The 24,382-nt window shown below is 35.8% G+C and overlaps 4 protein-coding genes and 1 pseudogene across 4 annotated transcripts; 3 read left to right on the top strand and 2 right to left on the bottom strand.

The window, feature by feature from the left end:
- Positions 1 to 3,111, top strand: part of LOC130508544 (uncharacterized) — a 7,486-nt pseudogene extending 4,375 nt beyond the window's left edge.
- Positions 3,112 to 4,068: 957 nt separating this feature from the next.
- LOC108834598 (aluminum-activated malate transporter 10-like) lies at positions 4,069 to 6,117 on the top strand. The gene is made up of 5 exons (XM_018607927.2): positions 4,069 to 4,472; positions 4,564 to 4,701; positions 4,798 to 5,070; positions 5,149 to 5,267; positions 5,361 to 6,117. The coding sequence occupies exons 1-5, from the start codon at positions 4,133 to 4,135 to the stop codon at positions 5,928 to 5,930; spliced, it is 1,440 nt and encodes a 479-aa protein (XP_018463429.2). The 5' UTR covers positions 4,069 to 4,132; the 3' UTR covers positions 5,931 to 6,117.
- A 139-nt stretch (positions 6,118 to 6,256) lies between these two features.
- Positions 6,257 to 6,976, bottom strand: LOC108840855 (uncharacterized). The gene has a single exon (XM_018613665.2). The coding sequence runs from the start codon at positions 6,868 to 6,870 to the stop codon at positions 6,316 to 6,318; it is 555 nt and encodes a 184-aa protein (XP_018469167.2). The 5' UTR covers positions 6,871 to 6,976; the 3' UTR covers positions 6,257 to 6,315.
- A 1,270-nt stretch (positions 6,977 to 8,246) lies between these two features.
- LOC108843331 (extensin) lies at positions 8,247 to 11,097 on the top strand. Its single transcript, XM_018616509.2, has one exon. It carries the CDS (start codon positions 8,290 to 8,292, stop codon positions 10,867 to 10,869), a length of 2,580 nt encoding a protein of 859 aa, XP_018472011.2. The 5' UTR covers positions 8,247 to 8,289; the 3' UTR covers positions 10,870 to 11,097.
- A 10,036-nt stretch (positions 11,098 to 21,133) lies between these two features.
- On the bottom strand, positions 21,134 to 22,695 carry LOC108833043 (pentatricopeptide repeat-containing protein At4g01400, mitochondrial). Its single transcript, XM_018606489.2, has one exon. It carries the CDS (start codon positions 22,617 to 22,619, stop codon positions 21,216 to 21,218), a length of 1,404 nt encoding a protein of 467 aa, XP_018461991.1. The 5' UTR covers positions 22,620 to 22,695; the 3' UTR covers positions 21,134 to 21,215.
- Positions 22,696 to 24,382: the final 1,687 nt, after the last annotated feature.

Genomic DNA, 24,382 nt, shown 5'->3' with positions numbered 1-24,382 from the left:
TAATTTTATTTGTGATTTATTCTTGGGTTCGATTCGTAGAGTATATCTCTAGGTTCACCAACAAATATGATTTCACTATTTCATATTTAATATATTTTAAATAAAGAAACAAAACATATTACCAAATTATATTGTGTTTTTTCAATAAAAAAGAATAAAAATAAATAAAAATAATAGTAGTTGCAAAAAAATATATTTAAAAAACAAATATTTTTAATACCATCAGCAAAACATCAAACCTAAATTCTAAATTTGAAACCCTAAACTCTTAGATAAATTCTAAACCTTTAGATAAATTCTAAGTTCTTGAAATTTTCTTTAAAATATTATTAATACTGTTGACAAAACACTAAACCCTAAATCATAAACCACAAACCTTTGGATAAATCCTGAACCTCTGGATAAATCATAACCTTTAGGATTTATGATTTATCCAAAAGTTCAAGATTTATCCAAACATTTAGGGTTTAGGATTTATGATTTATCAAAGGGTTCAGGTTTTAACCAAGGGTTTAGAGTTTAGGATTTAGGGTTTAGGGTTTACTGTTTTGTTGATAGTATTAAAAATATTTTAAAGAAAATTTCAAAAATTTAGGATTTATCCAAAGGTTTAGAGTTTATCTAAGGGTTTAGGGTTTCAGATTTAAGATTTAGGTTTAGTTTTTTACTGACAGTATCGAAAATATTTTTTTAAAAAATATATTTTTTTGCAACTACTATTATTTTTACTCTTTTTTTGTAAAAACATAATATAATTCGATAATATTTTGTTTTCTTATTTAAAAGATAATAAATATGAAATATTGAAATTCTATTGATAGGTGAACCTAGAGGTTCACCCTTAGGGTTCACCTAAGAATAACTTTTTATTTGTTTGATTTTAATTGTTTTTTTATGAGTAATTCTTGGGTTCGCTTCATAGGGTGAACCTACATGTTCACTCATCAATAGGATTTCACTATTTTATATTCAATATCTTTTAAAAAAAGAAACAAAATATTTTCATATTTTAAAATTAAAAAAGTAAGAATAAAAAAAATAATACTAGTTGGAAACAAAAGAACTTTTAAAAAAAATTAATGTCATCCGCAAAATACTAAACCCTCCCTAAATACTAAACCGTAAACCCTAAATACTATATCCTAAACTCCTCAGTAAATCTTAAATCTTTGGATAAATCTTAAATCCTAGGGTTTAGGATTTATCCAAGGTTTTATGGTTTATTCAAATGTTTAAAGTTTAATATTTAGGGTTTATGGTTTAGTATTTTGCTAACAGTACTAAGATTACTTTAGAAAAAATCAAGGATTTAGAATTTGTCCAAGAGTTTAGGGTTTACCCAAGGGTTTAAGATTTAAGATTTAGGATTTAAGATTTAGAATTTAGGGTTTAGCATTTTGCTGATAATATTAAAGTTGTTTAAAAATAGTTATTTTGTAACTAATATTATTTTTTATTTTAATTCTTGAGATTTTATCTTTTAATTTAAAAAAAAAAAATATAACTTAACAATATTTTAAATCATTTAAAAATAATAATAAACTAGATAATGACCCGCCCTTTCAAAAGGGCGGGTATAATTTTTGTTTTAGTTTCTTTCTGAAAACTTAATTTTTGTATTTGTGTTTTTGTAATTATATTTATAATTAATATTAATTTAATTTAATATAATATAATTTTTGGTAACTATATTAAATATGTCAAGTTGTATATAACTATATACTTGTGTCATATGTATTTTAGAAACTATTTTAAACTTTATTCCTATAGTTTGCAATATATTATATTTTCTTGGAAGTTACCTAACCTAATTAGTCAAGAATGTTCATATCCAAAAAATCCGACTTGGAGTTGACCCAGAAATCAGAGTCTCATACTCAGTGTGTTGAAACCCGATCTGGATTGAACCGATAAACTCGGTGATCCAAGATAATTTTGGTTTGAGTTTTGTGAAAAAAATAGTATTTAAAAACCATATAAAACCCGCGAAAATCACTAAAACCCAGAACCGGTTACCGGTTGAACCAATATATAACTTTTACTGTTTTTAATTATGTCTTTTAAATCTGGTTTGTATAATTTTAATAAATTCCGTTACAAAAAAGTATAATTTTAATAAAGAAGTTAGGTTTTTTTTAGTTTTGTTATCGACATTTAACTAATAATTTTTTACTTTTGGTTTTATTTTGGATTTGAAGTTTAATTTTATTATTCACATAACACATATAAATATTTATGAATTTCTAAGTCTTGATATTTAAAAACCCAATAAAACCCGTAATAATCACTAAAACCCAGAACCCGGTTACCTGTTAAACCACTGGTTGAATCAATAGATAAATTTACTTTTTAGTTTTTAATTATGTTTTTAAAATCTGTTTTGTATAAGTTTTGATAAGGAAGTTAAGTTTTTCAGTTTTGTTATCAACATTTTATTATTAATGTTTTACTTTTGGTCTACTTTGGATTTTAAGTTTAATTTTATTATTCACATTACATAAATAAATATTTTATATTTTTTAAATTTTGATAGTTTTTGTCAGATATCATAAATCTTAACTTGTTACAAAAAACATTTAAATAATCTAAACTATTTTGATATTTTATATGTCAAATAAAAATAAAAATCTAAAAATTGAAGTTAAGTATTTTCTTAATATTTTAAAACATAAATATACCTATCCAATATATCATTTTATGTTGGGTTATAACTAATCTTGTGAATCGTGCATGGGTCGAAAGGTCCATATATCTATGCCTAAGATAAAAATCTTAATGGTCAACACTAAAAAGTAGCGTTCCGTCTGCTAACCTAATAAGAATGTGACGGTTATATTTTCGAACGTAATAAGAGGTATAGAATGTGGAGCAGTTATATCTAGTAATAATTTAGGTAGCAATTGTATTTTTTTTTTAAATTGGTCTTAAACCATATCAACTGGTCATGTTCCAAAATTAATAGTATTGATATAAAATAGTGAAATCCTATTGGTTTCACCCTACTGAATGAACCCAAAAATTACTTTTTTTTATTTAATACTTTTTGTGTGTCATGATATAACCCCCATTGTCTGTCTTTTACTAGGATTCGAGTTCAAAAATGTCATCTAGAGACTAGGGTTAGAGTTGTAATGTGTCGTCGGAAGATTATGGCTTGTGCTTTAAATGTCGTCGAGTTTTTTTTCTTCTTCTTTAAGGAATTTCAATGTTTTGGTTTACGTAACTGTTAAACCCCTTATTTTTAGACTTTATTATTCTGAGTCTTACAAAACTATAGTAAATATATACTTTTCACTTGCATTAAATAAACATTTATTTTTGTCACAAAATAGTAGAAACTAGTGTTGATAATACATAAAACCTTCGAGTGTGTGCATTTGATGTATGTGAGTTGAAACTTCTTATGACAGTAAATTTTCTAGGTATTTCGGTACGACCAAATATAAACTTACAGAATCTAGAAACTAACATGAGCAGACTTTTGCAGTGAAATGGATGGATGTAAGAAGGTGTCAACATCAGTACGTACTTGTGCGATGACGACTTAGTAGCACAAAATTTGATACTGATCATATAAACTTTACAGTTAGGCCACTCCATCTTTGTGCATTTTCAAGTGGGAAAGTATAATACATATATTTTTTTAAAAAAAGTATAATACATATTAGCAGAATACATATATTATTTATTAGTTCACCACTTAAAATGATTTAAAAAGCTTTGAAAAGTTTAATAGTAATACATATAACATACTCCCTCTGTTTCATAATACTTGATGTTTTGCCTTCTTGCACAAAGATTAAGAAAACTAAATTTTTCTAAAAAAAATATTTTAAAAATATTACTTTAGAATCAATTAACCAATAATAAAAAAGACAGTAAAATCTAATTGGTTGAACAGTTTCCAATAAAGTTAAAGTTAACCTTAAAATCTCAAAACTTTATCTAATTTGAAACAAAATTATCATTCTAAAACATCAACTATATTGAAACGGAGGGAGTATAATAGTACCCTTATGATCTCTATATATGTAACACAACAAACTGCATTGCTAAGCAAACAAAACCCAAACATTTCTTGACCAAAACATTCATTTGATCGAGTCTTTGGGTCCTCGTTGGGGTTAGTAACATGGCGTCAAAGGAAGAAGCATGGAAGCTAGAGTGGAGGATAAGTGTTGACAATGGGACAACCGAGAGATTGGTTCCGACATATGGACCTAGTAAAAGGATCTTTCTTTGGCTAAAGGGGTTTGTAATGAAGGTTATCCTGGAGCGAATTGCAAAGTCTATGAGGAACATATGGAGGATTGGGGCAGATGATCCAGCAAAAGTTGTTCACTGTTTGAAAGTAGGACTTGCACTTTCATTGGTCTCAATCTTCTATTACATGAGACCTTTGTATGATGGCGTAGGAGGAAATGCTATGTGGGCTATCATGACTGTTGTAGTCGTCTTTGAATCCACTGTTGGTTAGTAAACTAAACTCAAAATCAAACGTTTTCAACTTTCTTTTAACGAGTGCAATTATATTGACCTATATATCTCCTCCATGCACAACAGGAGCAACATTCTCCAAATGTGTGAACAGAGTGGTGGCAACTATATTAGCTGGAACACTAGGCATTGCTGTTAATTGGGTTGCAGCTCAATCAGGAAAGGCTGAGATTTTTGTGACTGCATGCTCTGTTTTCCTCTTTGGTAAGTAATGGTCGAAACCCTAAAAAAATATCAGTCTTTTATTTTCTTGTAAATAATCTTTATTAAAATTCCTTTTTATGGGTTTGATTCTTGCAGCCTTCACAGCTACTTACTCGCGGTTTTTCCCATCATTCAAATCCAGATTCGACTATGGAGCAGTGATCTTTATCCTTACATTTAGTCTAGTCTCAGTAGGAGGTTACCGAGTAGATAAGCTGTTTGATATGGCTCAGCAAAGAGCATCAACTATTGCAATTGGAACATGTATCTGCATTGTCATTACTGTCTTCTTATGTCCAATATGGGCAGGATCTCAGCTTCACCGCCTTGTTCAATGTAACTTAGTCAAACTTGCCGACTCATTAGACGGTAAGGGAGAAGGAAAAGAAACTTGTTACAAAAAAAAACTGCATTAGCTATCTGAGCTGATCATCACTAACACTGCAGGCTGTGTAGAAGAGTACTTCAAGATGAAAGACATCTCAACAAATGAAGATAAAGAAACTAACATGAAGTTGCAAGGATTCAAATGTGTACTTAACTCCAAGGGAACAGAGGAAGCCATGGTAACATAGCAAATATCATCTATAAGGAAAATGTAAAATTAAAATTAACATTACCTTATAAAGCTCTTTTCTCTCTCTCTCTTAATCTCTCAGGCGAATCTAGCTAGATGGGAACCTGCACATGGAAGCTTTAACTTCCGGCATCCATGGCAACAATATGTAAAGATAGGGGCTGCTATGAGGAGATGTGCTTATTGCCTTGAGAATCTTAGTATCTGCATGAGCTATGAAGCAGAGGTACCAGACCAAGTCAAGAATCATTTTGGAGAAGCTTGTATGAAACTGAGCTCAGCTTCTTCAAAAATGTTGAGAGAGTTAGCGGATATGATCAAGAACACGAGAAAATCTTCCAAGATAGATTACCTGGTGTTTGATATGAACTCAGCAGTACAAGAGCTTCAAGAAACCTTAAAAGCTGTTCCAATCGAAACCAACAAACTTGAAAAAGAAGAAGATGTTAAATCTGAAGAGGACAACAAGGAAGGAGACAGAACCATGGCGATGAGCCTACATGAAGTCCTTCCGGTTGCTACTTTGGTCTCCCTGTTGATCGAAAACGCAGCTAGGATTCAAACAACCGTCGAAGCAGTGGATGAGCTGGCAAATCTTGCAGATTTCAAACAAGATTCAAAGAAGAAAATAGGAAGCAACAACGCTACCTAAATCACTTCTAGTTACAGAATGAAAACTCTAACAAGCATGAAGATTTTTAAACCAGAGTTTTCATGTATATATATTTAAACAATATTAGTATATATGATTTCCTTTTTCTTTTTTTTTTGTAACCGAAGGCATGGATTTTAAGGCCAAAACGCAAGTTACAGAACTAAAATCTTTTAGAACGTTGGAGTCCACAATGAATCTTAACTAAACGTTGGTCCGTCTTATGTACATAACAGAATCTGTTTTCACTTTTTTCTTGAGGGTTTTACTGCAAAATGTTTAACTCGTAGAACGCTTTGTCTACAATGTAAACATCTGATTAGAAATAGACAAATGACACAACTGTGTATTTGATGATGTAATCTTATTACAATCTTCAGTTGTTTCAGACAAGCTTTGTTGTACGGACAAGGACCAATTCATTACAGATTCTCTTAAACTCCATTAAGACATCAAAGAGAATCCCAGATTTGCCTCTTGTAACCAACATCTTGACCAAGCCCTTCAAATGTTTACCAAATTTACCTCTCTCAGCAACTTCATTGACCAAGACCTTGTTGTTGTTCCTCTTTTTGTCTTCTCCCTCAAGAAACGCCATCAGCCTCCTGACATCTTCTTGAGTCCGACCAAGACAGTTCTTCGATTGACAAACACTAACGAGCGCCGCAGCAAATCCTGACGCCGCTTTCTCGTGCACAGGAGGAGGAGACGGAGGAGATGGTGGAGCTCTTGAGGGTTTTGCGTTCGGAAGAGTTAAAGAGATTCCTCTGGGGAAGGTAAGGTTTTTGTGGTGGGAGAAGGAAGATGGAGAAGACGACGTTGGTGGTTTTGAAAGATTGGTAGCGGTTGCGTTAATGGTGGGTTTAAAGCGACCAGAGATGGATCTACGAGATAGTGGAGGGAGGTTGAAGGATGAAACGGATGCAGAGAGAGTATCCATTGAAGACGTTTCAGGTCTCTTCGATATTATTATCCACCTAAATGAGAGATGAATGATTCTTCAAACCTTATCATTTTTTTTTCTTTCGTTAATATATGATTTTTGCTGAATAAAAAGTATGAAATATATGTAGTATTGTTTTATATACTGCCCATATACCCAAAACACTTAATGGACCTAATATTTGTTACCTATTGTCCAATATTAGCACTTTGTATTTAATAATCTGCTCAACCGAATGGGATTTTAATTTTTATTTATATATATATTTGTTTACATTATTATGAGTCTATTTTTAATATTAATAATATATTTAAATATTTTATTATTATTTTGTTTTGTTAACCAAATATTTATTTATTTATGCTTATTAATTTTAGATAATATATTGTTGTATATATATAGATTTAAGATATGCTAATTTGTATACATGTATTATATAGTATGTTAACCCATTTAACAACATATTATATTATTTTAATATAAATATTTCTATTTATCAAAATAAAATATATTAATATATCATTTTAATTTAGTTTTATCATATTTAGTTCAATATAATAATTATGTTAATTTGATAAATTATGATTATAAAATAAATAAAGTATGATAAAAAAATTATTTTCATTTTAAACAATAACTAAACATATATTGAAGCATAATAATATTCTTAAGTATTAAAATGTTGTAGATTATATAATAAAATTTATCAATAAGTTAATAAAATTAGATGTTATACATTATATAATTTTATAATAATGTTTGTGTGATTAAAATTAGTATTTTCTAATTTACTTTTTTATTTATAAATTTGAAATATATGTGAAAATTAAATTAAGTTGGACCTACATAATAGAGAAAACAAATTTTTGGATACTGATAAAAATATTTTACAGAATTTTTAATTTTTGTTTACAGATTAAAATGAATTAGATTTTTAATTTTATTTGATCATAATTGAAATTTCAAATAAATAATTTTCAAAATATATTTTAAGAAGATTTTAAGTGATTTCAAAAAGATTTTGTTAGAATTTTCTTTCAAATATTTATTTACATTTCTAATAAAAATAAGATATGAAAAGATATCATAACATATGCAAAATTTAATAAGTTCTATAAAGTTGATCCAAATTTAAAAAAAAACAGACATAAAGTAAAATGGTGACTATAATATATAAGATGCAAAAAGTATATCTATATAAAAACGTGATTTGTGCAAAAGGCTAAAAGAATCACATACTTGTCTTCGGTTAATGGATATACTTTGTGTCAATGAGGTCTCTATCGTGTAGGCTAAACTTGTCTGCAGCTGACATGTTCCTCTACTTATATATAGCTTAAGCTTAGTTGTACCTATCTTGATCAGAAGTAACATGTACTATTAGTCTCTATCATAACAACACGAGCTATTAGTAAAATGTTTAATAATCGACAATCTCGCCGGAGATTCCGGCTCGGCAACTTAGCTAGGCTTGTTCAATTACGTCAAAGCGTAAGCAATCAGCCACAGCCACCACAACAACCACCGTTGCCACCAAAAGATCATCAAGAAGTTTTGTTACAATCACCACCACAGTCACCAGCTTTTCAGCAGCCTCCATATCAATTGTCATCGCCAATGCCGTCACCATCAACACTCCCACCCTCTAATTCAAAGCATGGTGAAAATCAGCAGCCTTCGCCACGGCTGGAACCACGGTCCCCAGCATTTCAGACACAACCGCAGTCACCTTCACTTCCGCCACGGCCTGAACCGAAAGCATCACCGCCGCCACTTTCACCAAAATCAAAGAGAGAGTCTCAACCGCATACAACGGCTCCACCAACGTCAAAACCGCCTCCTTCACCGCAGAAACTGTGTGAATCTCAGCCGCCACCTCAGGAACCAAAGTCATCACCATTATTACCAGCACTACAGCCACAACCGCAGTCACCTTCATTTCTGCTCCATCCAAATAAATTTTCATCGCCAATGCCTTCACCGTCTACAGTTCCTTCGTCTCTTTCAATATCTGGTGAAAATAGCCAATCACCGCCACGTGTACTATCGGAACAGAAATCATCATCACCGTCACTTTTACCACCACAATCAACGGAATCGCTTCAACCGCAGACAACGTCACCACCGGTGTCAAAACATCTCCCATCAGCCCAAAAACAGAGTGACTCTCTGCCGCGATCGGTACCTCCTCCACCACTAACACCAGAAGCAAAAAAACTACAGTCTCATCCGTCTAAATCAATTGATGAAACTCGGTTCCAATCACCGTTCATGTCACAAGCATCACCACCATCATTTTCAGGATCCCATGAATCTCAGCCTCCTTTACCGCCACCAAATTCAAATACTCCACCGTTAAATCTGAACGCTAGCGAAGAATCCCATTCCGAACGGCTTCCACCATCCCCTCGGCTATCTAAATCTACAGAGGAAACTCAGTCCAGATCATTGCCTCCCTCGCTTGTGTCACCACCAACATTGCCAGAATCCGCTGAACCTCAGCCGCCCTTACCACCACCAGAAACCAAAACTCTGCCGTCTCCACCATCAACGCTAAAACCTCATCAAGAATTTCATTCACAACAGTCTCTACCGCTTTTACCGGATAAATCCATTGATGAAACTCGTTTCAAGTCATTGCTTCCCTCGCAAGCATCACCATCGTCAGAATCCGGCAAATCTCAGCTGCCTTTACCACCACGAGAAACCGAAGCTCCAGCGTCAACGCTGAACGGATCAAAAGAATCCGAGTCCCAACCGCCACCACCACTTCAGCCGTCTAAAGCCATTGATGAAACTATATCCCAATCAACACCTCCATTGCCACCGTCAATATCAGAATCAGGTGAAATTCAGCAGCCTTTGCCATTACCAGAAGCTAAAATTTCATCGCCGCCACTGTCATTGTCAAAATCCGATGAATCTCGACTACCTTCGCCACCACCAGACACCAAAACTCCACCGTTAACTCTAAACGATGCTGAAGAATCCCAGTCTCAACCTTTTCTTCCGTCTAAAGCGACTATTGAAACTCAGTTGCAAGCATCTCCTCAACCGCATTTGCCACTACCGGAATCTAAAGGTACACCGTCAACGCTAAACACAAGTGCAGAAGCCAAAGATGAAACTCTGTCCCAATCATCACCTCCGTGGCACGCATTGCCACCATCATTATCAGAACCTCAACATCCAAAGACTAAAATTCCACCGGCGACACCGTCATTTTCAGAATCCGGTGAATCTCAACTATCTTTACCACCAACAGAAACCAAAACCCTACCGTCAACACTAGAGGCTGCCGAAAAATCCCAAACTCAACCGCCTCCACAACAACTTCCTCCGTCTAAAGTCATTGATGAAACTTCGTTCAAATCATCGCCTCAACCACCTTTGCCACCACCAGAAGCCAAAATTATAACGCCTCCACCGTCAATTCTAAACACTACCGAAGAATCCACGCTTCCTCCGTCTATACTGCCAGGAGAGGCCAAATCTACTGATCCTCCCTCGCTGCCGTCTATTGAAGAACCTAAATCGACACTGTCACTACCTGAATCTAGCAAACAATCATCATTTTTGTCACCAACAGATACTAAAAATCTCCAATCTCAACCACCTATGCCACCACCACAATCTCGAACACAGCCTCTGCCGTTACCCCAAATTAAACCTAACCCAATCGAGTCTCCTCCTCCGAAACCAATAAACACCGAATCTCACACTTCAAAAGATCATCACAAGGATCGAAATCAAAATCTAGATAAACCAGACGCTGAACTCATGAAGATTCCGGCTGAGATCACCGGGGAAGTTAAGAAAAACATGGGAAATGAGAAGACAAACACATCGGCGACGACGATGATGATGATGATGTTCGTCAACAGCAATGTTCAAGGGATAAACACATCACTCTCACTCGATTCATCTTCTATCGATCATGAGCCAGGCGTCCACTTGACCATCGGTTATGATGTTTTTTCTTCAACCCTGTTTTAATAAAACTGTTGGGGGGGGTATTCTATTCTTTTTTTTTTTCTGTTTTGATATTCTATTCTTCTGAACCGGATTGCAAAAAAAATAAATAAGAAAGCTAAAATATTAATGGGCCTCATGTTTACACTTGACCCGAACCGGATTGCAAAAAAAAAAATAAGAAAGCTAAAATATTAATGGGCCTCATGTTTACACTTGACCCGACCCGTTAAAGCTTGACTCTGGGCTTTTATTTCACTTTCATTTTTTTGAAGTTTTCATTTTTCATTTTGCTTTACAATACTATGCGGTGATTCGTCCGCACACATATTCACTCCAGATTTTAAAGTCAAAGAGAGCCTTCTCCATTATATTAGGAGTTGCCCACCTCTAATTCTAGAACATTAAGACTATTTGTTTTTTCTCCAGACGCTCCATCTCTATGCCAATATTTCAGATATTATTCGATTGGGTATTATTGTATCAACATCTAGATGCAACATCTATAATATTTATAGTTGTACGATTGTTTTTATTTATGTTATGTGAGGCTTATTTGATAATTAAGAACTCATTATCACACATGAGTTTCAGTTAATATTTTTATTTTATAATCATGGTGCATAAATGAATTGTTATCAACTTTGTACTTTGGACTCATACTTAGAAATTTAGATCGAATTTAATCCAAAGTAAGAATTATAATATTTTTTTTGAAATTTAAGTAAGGATAATCGATTCAATGAAAACATTATACACTTTCTATGTACTAATTTAATGTTGTATTGAACTTATCCGATGTTTAATAATTTTCTTAGTTTATTATTTTTGAAGATATATTTCCGTAATAATATTTAATTAATGAAGTAGAAAAAATATTACATAGTAAAAACGAAAAAATGTAATAAGATGACGATGAAGCTTAATTTTGTTTAACAAAACTCATATAAAGATGATTTAAAGTGACAATAATAATAATCTACTTCCTATGACCAAACATGAAAATATATATCAAACATGTGCTTGATTTTCGTATGACCAAAACTTATAAAAACCAATCACAAAAACATTACTGACGACTCTTTTGGTGAAAATAAATTATCTTAAATAATTTCTCTTATACTATATAATATTTATAATCAAAATAATATTTTTTAGTAAACATGAAAATCTCATTTTCCCGTCAAAACCAGTAATTTCATTTTAAAAATCAAAACTATCGCTTTTCATCAAAACCAAAATTCGTGTTTTACCACCAAAATCATAAAATTGAGATCTTTTTTTTACAGAATCGTAAAATCTATTTTTCTGGCCAATACTTAAAATAAAATTTTCCGCTAAAACGTAAAATAAGTTTTTTTTCATGGAAACTAGAAAATTATTTTTTCCCACCAAAACAAAAAAAAATCATGTTTTCCCTCCAAAGACAGAAAATCATGTTTTCCAACTAAAACTGTAAAATTATGTTTTCCGCCAAAACGAAAACCGTGTTATCCTAAAACTCTAAGAATTATGTTTTCTGCCAAAACCGAAAATTGTGTTCTCTCCAAAATCAGAAATTATGTTTTCCCGCCAAAAGTAAAAATTCATATTTTTGTCAAAACCATAAATTTTTGTTTTTCTACCAAAATCATAAAATTATGTTTTTTCTGCATAAACCACAAAATTGCATTTTCCCGTAATAACAGGAAAATCATACTCTTTTTTGCCAAAACCCCAAATTATGTAGTTTTCACTTAAATTGAAAAATCATGTTTTTCATCAAAACCCGTAAAATCTCGTTTGTTGCATAAAAATATAAAATTATTTTTAGATATTTAATTTAATATATAATCAGTTTATTATTAAGAATAAAAACCTAGCATGTTTAAGTTTTTTAACTACTACCATTCAAATAATATTATAAATATAGAAATAACAAAATAGGATAAATACGAAAACATGTGCATACATCAAGATTTTTTTACACTCCAGGACACTTTTTGTCTTTGGAATTACACCATCAGACAGTTCCCACTTGAAGAGCACATTATGTCTGTCTAAAGTCTTCTTTACCCTCTACACAAGACTGACCTAACTAAAGCAGTACTAACCTCGGTTCAGTATTTTTTTTTTTTAAGTTTGGCCGGACAAAACAAGGCAGTCAACTTTTCTCTCTTTCATGTTACTTGATTTTCCCCAATTCAAAAAATCCCTAATTTCTCTCGATCTGTAACCGACGAAGACAAGAGACAATGGCGAAAAAGAACTCCAAGTCATCTCAGACGAAGGTGAAGAAGAAGTCTGGTGCTTCCCCGAATTCAGACACTCCGCCGTCTTCCTCAGGTTAGATAACGGGGCAACCTCTGGTTTGTTTCGATCGGTTGCTTTGTCTTCTTATACAAAGCTTCAATCTTTACGATAATTAATCGATTCCCGGCCAATTTCAGTTACAAAATTCTAGGGTTTTTTCTCTTCCCACTTTTTGGAATTTTTCTGGGTTTCTCGAGTCCATGGGTTTTGTAGTTTTCTTATTCAAAGTTTTGATCTTTAGGGTCAAGAATTTGTGTCATAAAAACAGATCCACATATACCAGTTCATGTCCATATCCACAATCAAATTTAACAGTTACTCTGATGTCCACATCCACAAACAAATAAGTTTTTACAATGTGTCTGTTTCATAACCAGATGTTTCCTCTAAATTTGAGTCTCGAACAAGGGGAAGGACCTGGCTTTCTTAGACCTGAAGATGGCCATGGAAGAGGAAACATGTAAGTTAATTTCTTAGCTTGTGTTACTCTTTGAGCCCGTGTGGTCGATCTTGTTATTGTGCTTCAACTGTTTTCTATTACAGCTTATGAAATCAGTTCTTGTGTAAATTGTTTGCGTTTTCATCAATTCTTATATGTTTTTTGTTGTTGTAAGGTTTTCTATTGGGAGCCAGTTCAACAGCCAGCTCCATCGGCGTCACATCAGCCTACATAAATTTGTCCTAGTGTTCGAGAATACCAGAGAGGTAAAGCTTTAACTTTAGTAGATTCTTTTCTTTGTTTGTATTATAAGATTACCAAGAATCTGATTATGAGTATGTTTTAGGCTTCGATAACAACACTGGTATAGAAACTTGTGTTGACTAATAATGTTTAGGTGCTGGTAAAACTACAACATGTACCAAGTATGCTTATTACCATCAGAAGAAACGCTACGAACCAGCTCAGTATGTGTGGATACTTTCATGGATGGTGCTATTGATCAGCTAAGACAGAATGCTACCAAGGCTAAGAATGCGTGTTATCTTAGTAGGTGTCTTATCTTAGTATCAGCTTTCAGGGATGAATGTGTCTTATCTTAGTATCAGCTTTCTTCTTGCATGTTTGTTAGACTTTTGGTGCTTTGTTTTCAAGATAATAGTAGTTTAGGTGCTGGAATGCGTATATAGATTGATGGAATTTCCTTTGTGACTATCATGTCAGAGTACAACCATAAAATTCATGAAAGTTTTTGATTTAGGTTTGATGTTTGGTTTAAAATTGTGGTTGCAGAAACCAAATAATTGTGTTGATCACCGGCTGTAATCTCGACCACAAATAACCGTCCACATATTACCGTCCACATGGACATATGTACATGAATATTAAGCATGCTTGTCCACAAATATCCATCCACACACACTTAATACGTAGCCTTGTTTAAATTTAAGTTTCAACACCATTTACGTGTACACAATTCCTCCATCCATATTTCCTTAGTAAGTAAAACTCTTCTTCACTCTATGTCTCCACTTCTTCGATCCATGTTTTCTCCATCCACACTTTTTATGTCCACAAAACAATTATTTAACAAATTATAATTTTGTAAAATATCAAATATATATATATATATACATATATATATATATATATAGATGTCAAAACAAAGAGAAAAAAGTATACCTTTTTATGTTGTATGTTATATATGTTATTATGTATTAGATAAGAAAATAGTGAAGTAAAAATAAGATGGGATAACTTCAAAAAAAAATTACAATAACATGAACCATCGGATTGACCTTCTGATTTACGATTTTGTGGCTCTTATAAAGATCTACTTTTCTATAGATCTAAACTAATGGATGCACTGTGACAAAAAAAAACAAAATTTTTATTAGGTCATGAAGGAAATACGTATGCTCTTTTTTATCTGTACCCAGCTGACAGAATTAAATATTAATAAAACAAACTCATCTATAAAGAGCTTTAACCATAGTAAATGGATATTTCGGTAAAAACACACGAAGAGGAAGAGGTGGGAAAATGAACATTGTCTAAATCATTCATCAATCTACAACGGAGATACAAAAATGAACAATGTCTAAATCATTCCTAGTTATCCAAATTTCCCACCCAACGAAAGGAAATAAACAAATGCTCCTTATTATGATTCTAAGTGAGAACAATTAGAGCTTCTCTAAATCATAACCAAAATTGTTTATTTTCACTAAATTTGTTTCTTTTTGGCGTGGGTTTAAATCTGTTTTCACTCAATTTAAATATATGTAGAACGAATCGGTTTACCAAAAAAAAAAGGTGCTTTTTTCACTACGTTGTAGATTGACGAATACAAAACAAGTAAGATCAGAGCTTCAGAGCAGCAACCAGAGCCGGTCCTAGAAATATTTGGGCTGGAAGCTTTTTTTTTTTTGGCCTGTTAAATATTGAATAGAAAAAAATTGTAAAAAGAAAGACACAAAGGGCTCGAACCCATGACCTGATCAAGTGATCTATAGTATAATAACTGATACGTCCTGAGATTGGACAGGATCACTCAATCGGTTTGTGAAGGATATGAACTCTGAAAAGAGAACTATGGAATGATGGGTGACACAAAAGGTTGCGGAAAGACCCCTTGATACTACCAGATTCGTTTGTTGCCGGATGTGACGCACCGGTCCAACAAATGAAGATTTGTTTGCTAAGTGATAACCTCACTAGGAAACAGGAAAGTTCTATGCTAAGAACAAAGAGAGAAGACTCAAAATAAGGAGAAAATTTTGTGATCTCATTGCAAGGAAATGAGATACATTTTATAGTGTTTTTGAGTCAAAGAAAATTAAAGAAAAATGCGGAAAAACACACATAGAAAATATAAATTTGACTAAGACTAGTCAAAGTGTAGAAAACAAGGGAAGACCAGTCAAAGTGTGGACTCAAAGGTTGACTGGTCCAGATTCAGAAAGATGTCCAAGTGCGTCCGTGATGATCTGGTTCGTCGCGGTAAGGAGATGGACGAACGGAGGTGCGGCCGCGGGGGTGATCATCGAACTGTCTTGAACGTATGAAGAATTTACTCGACCCAAATCTTCAGAAAGTCTAAGAATCCTTACCTTAGAGAATTTGGTCGAAGAGAAGTCCATGATGGCGTCAAAAGAAGAAGTAAGAACGTTGGTCCGATCATCGGGATGTGCGGTACGGACCAAACGGGTGAGAAGTGAGAAGTTGCGGTCGTGGTCTGACTCCGCCTGATCCAAGTGAAGTCTGGCTCGTCTGTTGGCTTTGTCTTGACGAGTTGGACGGGAAAGATCATCTGTGGTTCGGTCAGATCGGTCATCAGGTCGTGGATCCAAGCTTAGCTCCTTTCCGGACGAACGCGGGTTGATCCGGTACACTGCTTGGCCTGGACGGATGGGTGAACCTCGGTTGGTCTGATCTGAGTGTCCTGATCGTCGAGCTGGTCCGGGTCCTGGGTCGCATCATTCCCTTCCTCTTCAAAAGGATTTGTCCACAAATCTGGATCATCTGCAAGAAAAGGAGAAAGATCAGAAACATTAAAACTTGAAGAAATATCATACTTACCTTGCAGATCAAGTTGATACGCATTGTCACTGATCTTCCTAAGTATAGGAAATGGTCCATCGATCCGGGGCATGAGTTTGGACTTCCTTTCGTCCGGGAACCGTTCCTTCCTCAAGTGAACCCAAACAAGGTCTCCTTCCTCAAAACGACCTTGGTCCTCTTCTGGTTTGCCTTTCTCTCATAGATCTTTGTCTTGGCCTCGATGTTGCCTCGAACCTCTTCGTGCAGCTTCCGGATGGTCTCAGCCTTCTTTTTGTCATCTGCACTAACTCTTTCACTCAAAGGCAAAGGCAAAAGATCAAGTGGAGACATAGGGTTGAAACCATAAACAATCTCAAATGGAGAGAACTTAGTAGCAGAATGCACGGAATGATTGTATGTAAATTCAACATGAGGCAAACATTCTTCCCAAAGTCTAAGATTCTTTTTAATCAACGACCTAAGCAAAGTTGATAAGGTCCGGTTCACAACCTCAGTTTGACCATCAGTTTGAGGATGACAAGTGGTGGAAAACATCAACCTAGTTCCAAGTTTAGACCACAAAGTTTTCCAAAAGTAACTAAGGAACTGTAGCATCTCTATCAGAAACAATGGTTCTAGGAATTCCGTGCAACCTAACAATTTCTCTAAAGAACAACTCAGCAACATGCACGGCATCATCAGCCTTATGACAAGGTATGAAATGAGCCATCTTAGAGAATCTATCAACAACCACAAAGATGGAGTCTCGGCCAGACTTACTCTTAGGCAAACCAAGCACAAAATCCATAGAAATATCAACCCAAGGATGAGATGGAATGGGTAGGGCCGAATACAAACCTTGGTTTTGCACTTTGGACTTGGCCTTCTTGCAATCCACACATTGGTTGCATATCCTCTCTACGTCCTTCATCAGACTCGGCCAATAGAAGTGCTCATACACCACCTTGTATGTCTTCTTGATTCCGAAATGTCCCATTAGACCTCCTCCATGTGATTCCCTGACAAACAACTCCCTCAAAGAACTTTGGGGAACACACAAGCGGTTATCAAAGAATAAGAAATCAGAAACTTGATAATACTTGCCATAGGCCGTTTTGGAACACTTCCTGAAAATCTCTTTAAAATCCGGATCAGTTGCATACAAATCTTTGATAAACTCAAAACCAAGCAACTTAGTCTCTAGAGCTGAGAGAAGAGTATACCTTCGGGACAGAGCATCAGCCACAACATTTTCCTTACCCTGCTTGTACTTGATCACATAAGGAAAGGTCTCAATAAACTCAACCCAACGGGCATGCCTCTTGTTCAGCTTCTGCTGGCCCTTAAGATGTCTCAACGATTGGTGATCAGTATGGATCACAAACTCCTTTGGCCAGAGATAATGCTGCCATGTTTGAAGAGCCCTCACCAAAGCATACAGCTCCTGGTCGTAAGTGGGGTAGTTGAGAGTGGCTCCGCTAAGCTTCTCACTGAAGTAAGCAATGGGTTTCCTATCCTGCATCAAGACAGCACCAATACCAACACCCGAAGCATCACACTCGATCTCAAAAGTTTTAGAAAAATCAGGAAGTACAAGTAAAGGAGCATGAGTTAACTTCCCTTTTAAGAGTTGGAATGCTTCTTCCTGAGCCTGTTCCCACTTGAAACCAACATTCTTCTTGATCACTTCAGTAAGTGGGGCTGCGATGGTACTGAAGTCCTGGACAAACCGTCGGTAGAACCCGGCAAGGCCGTGGAAGCTCCTTACCTCGCTCACTGTGGTCGGAATGGGCCATTCTCGGATGGCCTTGACCTTCTCCTCGTCCACTCTGAGTCCATCAGCACCTACAACAAAACCTAAGAACACCATGTGATCTGTTCCAAAAGAGCATTTACTAAGATTTGGAAACAGCTTTTCTTTCCCATTCAAGAAAAGCATCCGGATCATTTTTGCCATCAAAACTTGGAATTTTCAATTTCAATCCACCATACCATCATTAGTTCTTTCATTTCTACCAAATGGATTGACATCACATTGGTTTTGATGTCTAGGAGCTCTCCTTGGACGATTGATGGACTGATCATCATCATAGGACTCATCTCGGATCTCAAGGTCGGACCGGCTGTGTCTCCTTGGGCGGTCACGCCTGGTTCTTGTTCGGGACTGAGCTGGTCGGCCCTGAAGTTCATCCAGCCTAAGATGGATCGCCTCCAAACCTGTATTCAACAAGTTAGACATAGAATCATTGAGAGCACGCATTTGCAAGTTAGATAATCCAACAACAGAATTTCCGGGTCTGTTTCTTTCTTCTTCACTGCCCATGGTTTCCTGAAAACTTAAACAAGGCAAAGTTAGAGTAAAACCTCACACTCTCAGGTGTTTATCCTCACCCACACACGTGTTTCACTCAATTTAGTGGTCACTCAAAGAATTCTTCTCAAGGTTCTAAGAAAGACAATCCAAATAACCCGATGAGATCTCAAAGCAAACAAATAATGAAACACAAGATAGAGAGATAAGAGAATTTGGTTTGGGAATCCGCTTTAACCACTCCAAGGCTGGATTTCTCTTCAGCCAGCAGGATTTCTCTTCCACCACCTAGCCAAAAACAATCAAACTTTTTTTTTTTTTGTTAGATCTTTCTTTTCCTTTTTTTTTTATAAATAGATATGGCCTAGGTAAGGTAGTGGCCCGGATTCAAGATAGACAGAAGAAGAAGAGTGTTTAGAAAATGGGAGATGAGAAAGATGGAAAGATAATACCGAATTGAGTGGCTCTGATACTACTTGATACGTCCTGAGATTGGACAGGATCACTCAATCGGTTTGTGAAGGATATGAACTCTGAAAAGAGAACTATGGAATGATGGGTGACACAAAAGGTTGCGGAAAGACCCTTGATACTACCAGATTCGTTTGTTGCCGGATGTGACGCACCGGTCCAACAAATGAAGATTTGTTTGCTAAGTGATAACCTCACTAGGAAACAGGAAAGTTCTATGCTAAGAACAAAGAGAGAAGACTCAAAATAAGGAGAAAATTCCGTGATCTCATTGCAAGGAAATGGGATACATTTTATAGTGTTTTTGAGTCAAAAAAAATTAAAGAAAAATGCTGAAAAACACACATAGAAAATATAAATTTGACTAAGACTAGTCAAAGTGTGGAAAACAAGGGAAGACAAGTCAAAGTGTGGACTCAAAGGTTGACTGGTCCAGATTCAGAAAGATGTCCAAGTGCGTCCGTGATGATCTGGTTCGTCGCGGTAAGGAGATGGACGAACGGAGGTGCGGCCGCGGGGGTGATCATCGAACTGTCTTGAACGTATGAAGAATTTACTCGACCCAAATCTTCAGAAAGTCTAAGAGTCCTTGCCTTAGAGAATTTGGTCGAAGAGAAGTCCATGATGGCGTCAAAAGAAGAAGTAAGAACGTTGGTCTGATCATTGGGATGTGCGGTACGGACCAAACGGGTGAGAAGTGAGAAGTTGCGGTCGTGGTCTGACTCCGCCTGATCCAAGTGAAGTCTGGCTCGTCTGTTGGCTTTGTCTTGACGAGTTGGACGGGAAAGATCATCTGTGGTTCGGTCAGATCGGTCATCAGGTGGTGGATCCAAGCTTAGCTCCTTTCCGGACGAACGCGGGTTGATCCGGTACACTGCTCGGTTGGACTGCTTGGCCTGGACGGATGGGTGAACCTCGGTTGGTCTGATCTGAGTGTCCTGATCGTCGAGCTGGTCCTGGTCCGGGTCCTGGGTCGCATCAATAACCAAATTGCCTGAAGAGAATTATGTTACAAAAGCGGCTGGAATTTTAGTAAATGTTTGACGGCTGGAAGCATGTGCTTCACCAAGCTGTCAAGGGCCGGCTCGGGCAGCAACTGTAGAGTAAACCTTCCTCTTCCATCCCCAACAGAGAGTATAGTCGCACGAATCTCAGAATGCTTGGATGATCTCTCTGATCAATAGCCGTCAAGAGCTTCTTCCTCGCAATACCTTCGAGCTGCTTCTTGGACTCGAGAAGCTGCTCTCTCTGATAAGAACCAGAATCATTGTACTGCGAATATATCTGGAGAAACCTCTGCACGAACTTCCCGGCGGATTCGTAATCCTCAGATTCCAAAGCAGACATCACGCCTTCCATGCAATTCCCGGGCTCGACGATAGCGAGAGAATAATGTCGACACGAGACTGAGCTTGATCAAGCTCACGTACCGTTGCTTGATCACAGGTCGATCGAAATGCTAACCAAATGGGCTTTAACTAATAAATGCTAAAAGCCCAATACAGGCACGAGAAGCCTAACCCTGGCCATTACATGTTCCCAGTTCTCCTACACGATAACATCAACGTGATTCTACTAGTCGATTTTATAACTTCCTGTAATATTTATCACAGATATATGCATCTTAACTCAACACATTCTTGTTAATCAAATATTAGGGATCAAATTCTGTTTGAATTCCGGTTTCAGTGATGCCTAGTCAGAGGATTTAAAACTTTTTGAGGAACAATACATTAAGATCAACGCATTGGTTTGTATTGATTCTTGATATATATATCAGATAAACAGAACTTTATCTTCAACAATAGGAGGAACCTACAAACGTCTCCTCTCTCTGACATTCTTACGTTTCATCTGTAGCTTACTAGAAAGATAAGACCCTAAACTGATACCCGCATCAACGAGTCTGGTATCACCCCTTATCTCTACTTTCATAGCATCTTCAATAAACATTTTGAGCTTCTCAGAGTCATCTTCTTTACAGATAATAGGAACTATCATCTCCCAAGTGTCCGAATGCAATGCATTCCCATTCTTCATCACAAGCTCCACCACATCACATGCTTCTTCTACTTTCCCAAAGCTGCAAAACCCTTTCACCAAACAATTAGAAACCGAAAAGTGAGGGAAAAACCCGTTTAATATCATCTCTTGTAGATACTTCTTGCCTTCCTCAAACATCCCTTCACCACACAACCCCACAATCAATGTCCTATACGAGACCGAATCAGGCGAGCAACCGTTAGACGACATATCCTCAAGAACCTTCCTGGCATCCATAGCACAACCTTGTCTGCAAAACCCGAGAATCATCGTGTTGTAATGCACAATATCAGGGTTACAGCCTTTCAATTTCATCCTACATAGAACCTTATAAGCCTCTCTAAGCTGGGTCTTCCGACACAAACTGTTCAACAATGTAGTGTAACTCAACCTATCGGGTACAAACCCTTTATTCAACATATCTTCAAGTAACTCCATAGCAGCATTCACTTGTCCTTTCCTGCAAAACCCTTGTATCAGAATCCTATAAGACTCCACATCAGGGACGACATCTCTCTCAAGCATTTTACCGAACAGCTTGTATGCAATACTCAAGTCATCGTTCAGACAGAACGCTTGCATCAGTATGTTGTATGTTCTCGTGTTGGGCATCACCCCGTGAAGCCGCGCACTCTTGAAAAGCTCAAAAGCTTTGTGGAGAAAACCTCTATGGCTCACGAGGACCTCGAGGATCCGATTCAGATGTTTGGGCTGTGGCGTGAAATTGAACTCGAGCATTTTGTAAAACGTTCGAAACACTTTATCCGGTAGCTTTGCTTCCGCGTAGACTTTGATCAGATACGTGAAAAGCTCTCCAGTGACTGGGTAACCACTCGATCTGTGATTGGCGAGAACGTCGTCGATGAGATTCAAATGTCTAGAACGGCCGAGTTTGAGGATGAGGACGAGGTGAGAAGATTGGGAGTGGCGAAAACTGGGATGTTGGGAGGCGTGATCGAAGATCTCTTTGGCGAGGAGAGGATCCGATTGCGAAGCTATGAGCTTTTGGACCCGGGTCGGAGACCCGAATGGGGATTTAGGGTTCCGCTTTGATACAATGGGTTCATTGTTGTTTTCAGATGAATAAGTAGAGAATAGAGAACGTAAGAATGAAGAGATTGGAGAAGTTGGGTGACGAGACACGGCGGAGGAGTTGTAGATCGGCCGGCGAATCATTTGTCTGAGTTTTTGATAGTCAGCCGTTGGATAGGACTTTATTCTTTATTGCTTCAGTCACTCTTATGTCTATTCTCTCTTGCCCCACCAATAAAAGAAGAGAAAATTCCTTAAAAATACACAGACTGAATTTCTTTTGCTGAAAAAATACACGAATTTTTTTGGCTTCCCAAAAAATACACAAACTAATTTTGATTGTCCATAAAATACACGAACTTTTGAATTTTGAAGGTTTCACGCCTCGATTCTAACGGTGTAAACAGTGACTAACAGAATAGTAAGACACCGTTAGACGCTGTTAACTCTGATTAAAAAGTTCATGTATTTTATGGACAACCAAAATTAGTTCGTGTATTTTTCGGGAAGCCTAAAAAGTTTGTGTATTTTTTCAGCAAATGAAATTTAGTATGTGTATTTTTAAGGAATTTTCAAATGGAGTTTGAATATTTTATATACTATTCAGAGGCTAAATATCTGGACCCAATACATATCCAAAATTTTATATTTGTAAATTTTCGGTTTGGTTTTGGACCAGATATTTTCGATCTAAAAAATCCAGATCCGGAAAAAAACGGCCCAAACCCGACCCAAAGACCTGAAAAAAATACATTCTCTATCACATGATAGAGGTCCGAAATTTTATATTTGTAAACTTTCGGTTTGATTTTGGACCGAATATTTCCGGGTCAGTTCTGATTCAAGTTTTTGAATCCGGCTAGACATTTTAGCCGGATTCAAAAACTTGAATCGGAACTGACCCAAAAATATTCTGTCCAAAACCAAACCAAAAGTTTACAAATATTTGTTGAGTCCAATTTAGTCGAAATCTATCATATATATCTAAAAATTCACAAACAACTCTAAATTTTACATTGAAAGTTTCATATTAATTAAAAATGTTTCTGTTACAAAAACAAAACTAAAAAATATTGCAAAAATAATAACAAAATTGTTAGCAAAAAGATCTGGTCGGATTGAATCTATTCGTGTCGATTTTATTAGGCCCAGGTCTATTCGAATCAGTTCTTTTTGGTTTCAATTCTTTCAAGTAGAAGAGTTTTGGACCCAACAAATATTTGTAAACTTTCGGTTTGGTTTTGGACCGAATATTTTCGGATCAGTTCCAATCCAAGTTTTTGAATCCGGCTAAAATGTCAAGATTAGGTCTAGATATTTTAGCCGGATTCAAAAACTTGGATCGAAACTGATCCGAAAATGTTCGGTCCAAAACCAAACCAAAAGTTTACAAATATAAAATTTTGGATCTGTATTGGGTCCAGATATTTAGCATCTGAATAGGATATGAAATATCCAAACTCCATTTGAAAATTCTTTAAAAATACACATACTAAATTTCCTTTGCTGAAAAAATACACGAACTTTTTAGGCTTCCCGAAAAATACACGGACTAATTTTGGTTGTCCATAAAATACATGAACTTTTTATTCAGAGTTAACGGCGTCTTACTATTCTGTTAGTCACTGTTTACACCGTTAAAATCGAGGTGTGAAACCTTCAAAATTCAAAAGTTCGTGTATTTTATGGACAATCAAAATTAGTTTGTGTATTTTTTGGGAAGCCAAAAGAGTTCGTGTATTTTTTTAGCAAAAGAAATTCAGTCTGTGTATTTTTAAGGAATTTTCCCATAAAAGAACTATACTTTTAAACATATTTTCATCGAAAACCTGGTAAAAAACAAAATCGCCCTTAATGAAATCTATTATTTACAAATTGTCTCTCTCCCAAACCCTCTGTTTTTTCCC

The sequence above is a fragment of the Raphanus sativus genome, chromosome 2, assembly GCF_000801105.2.
Source record: "Raphanus sativus cultivar WK10039 chromosome 2, ASM80110v3, whole genome shotgun sequence".
Classification (NCBI taxonomy): domain Eukaryota; kingdom Viridiplantae; phylum Streptophyta; class Magnoliopsida; order Brassicales; family Brassicaceae; genus Raphanus; species Raphanus sativus.
The sequence above is the reverse complement of the archived record's forward strand: the minus strand, read 5'-3'. Positions and strand labels throughout refer to the sequence as shown.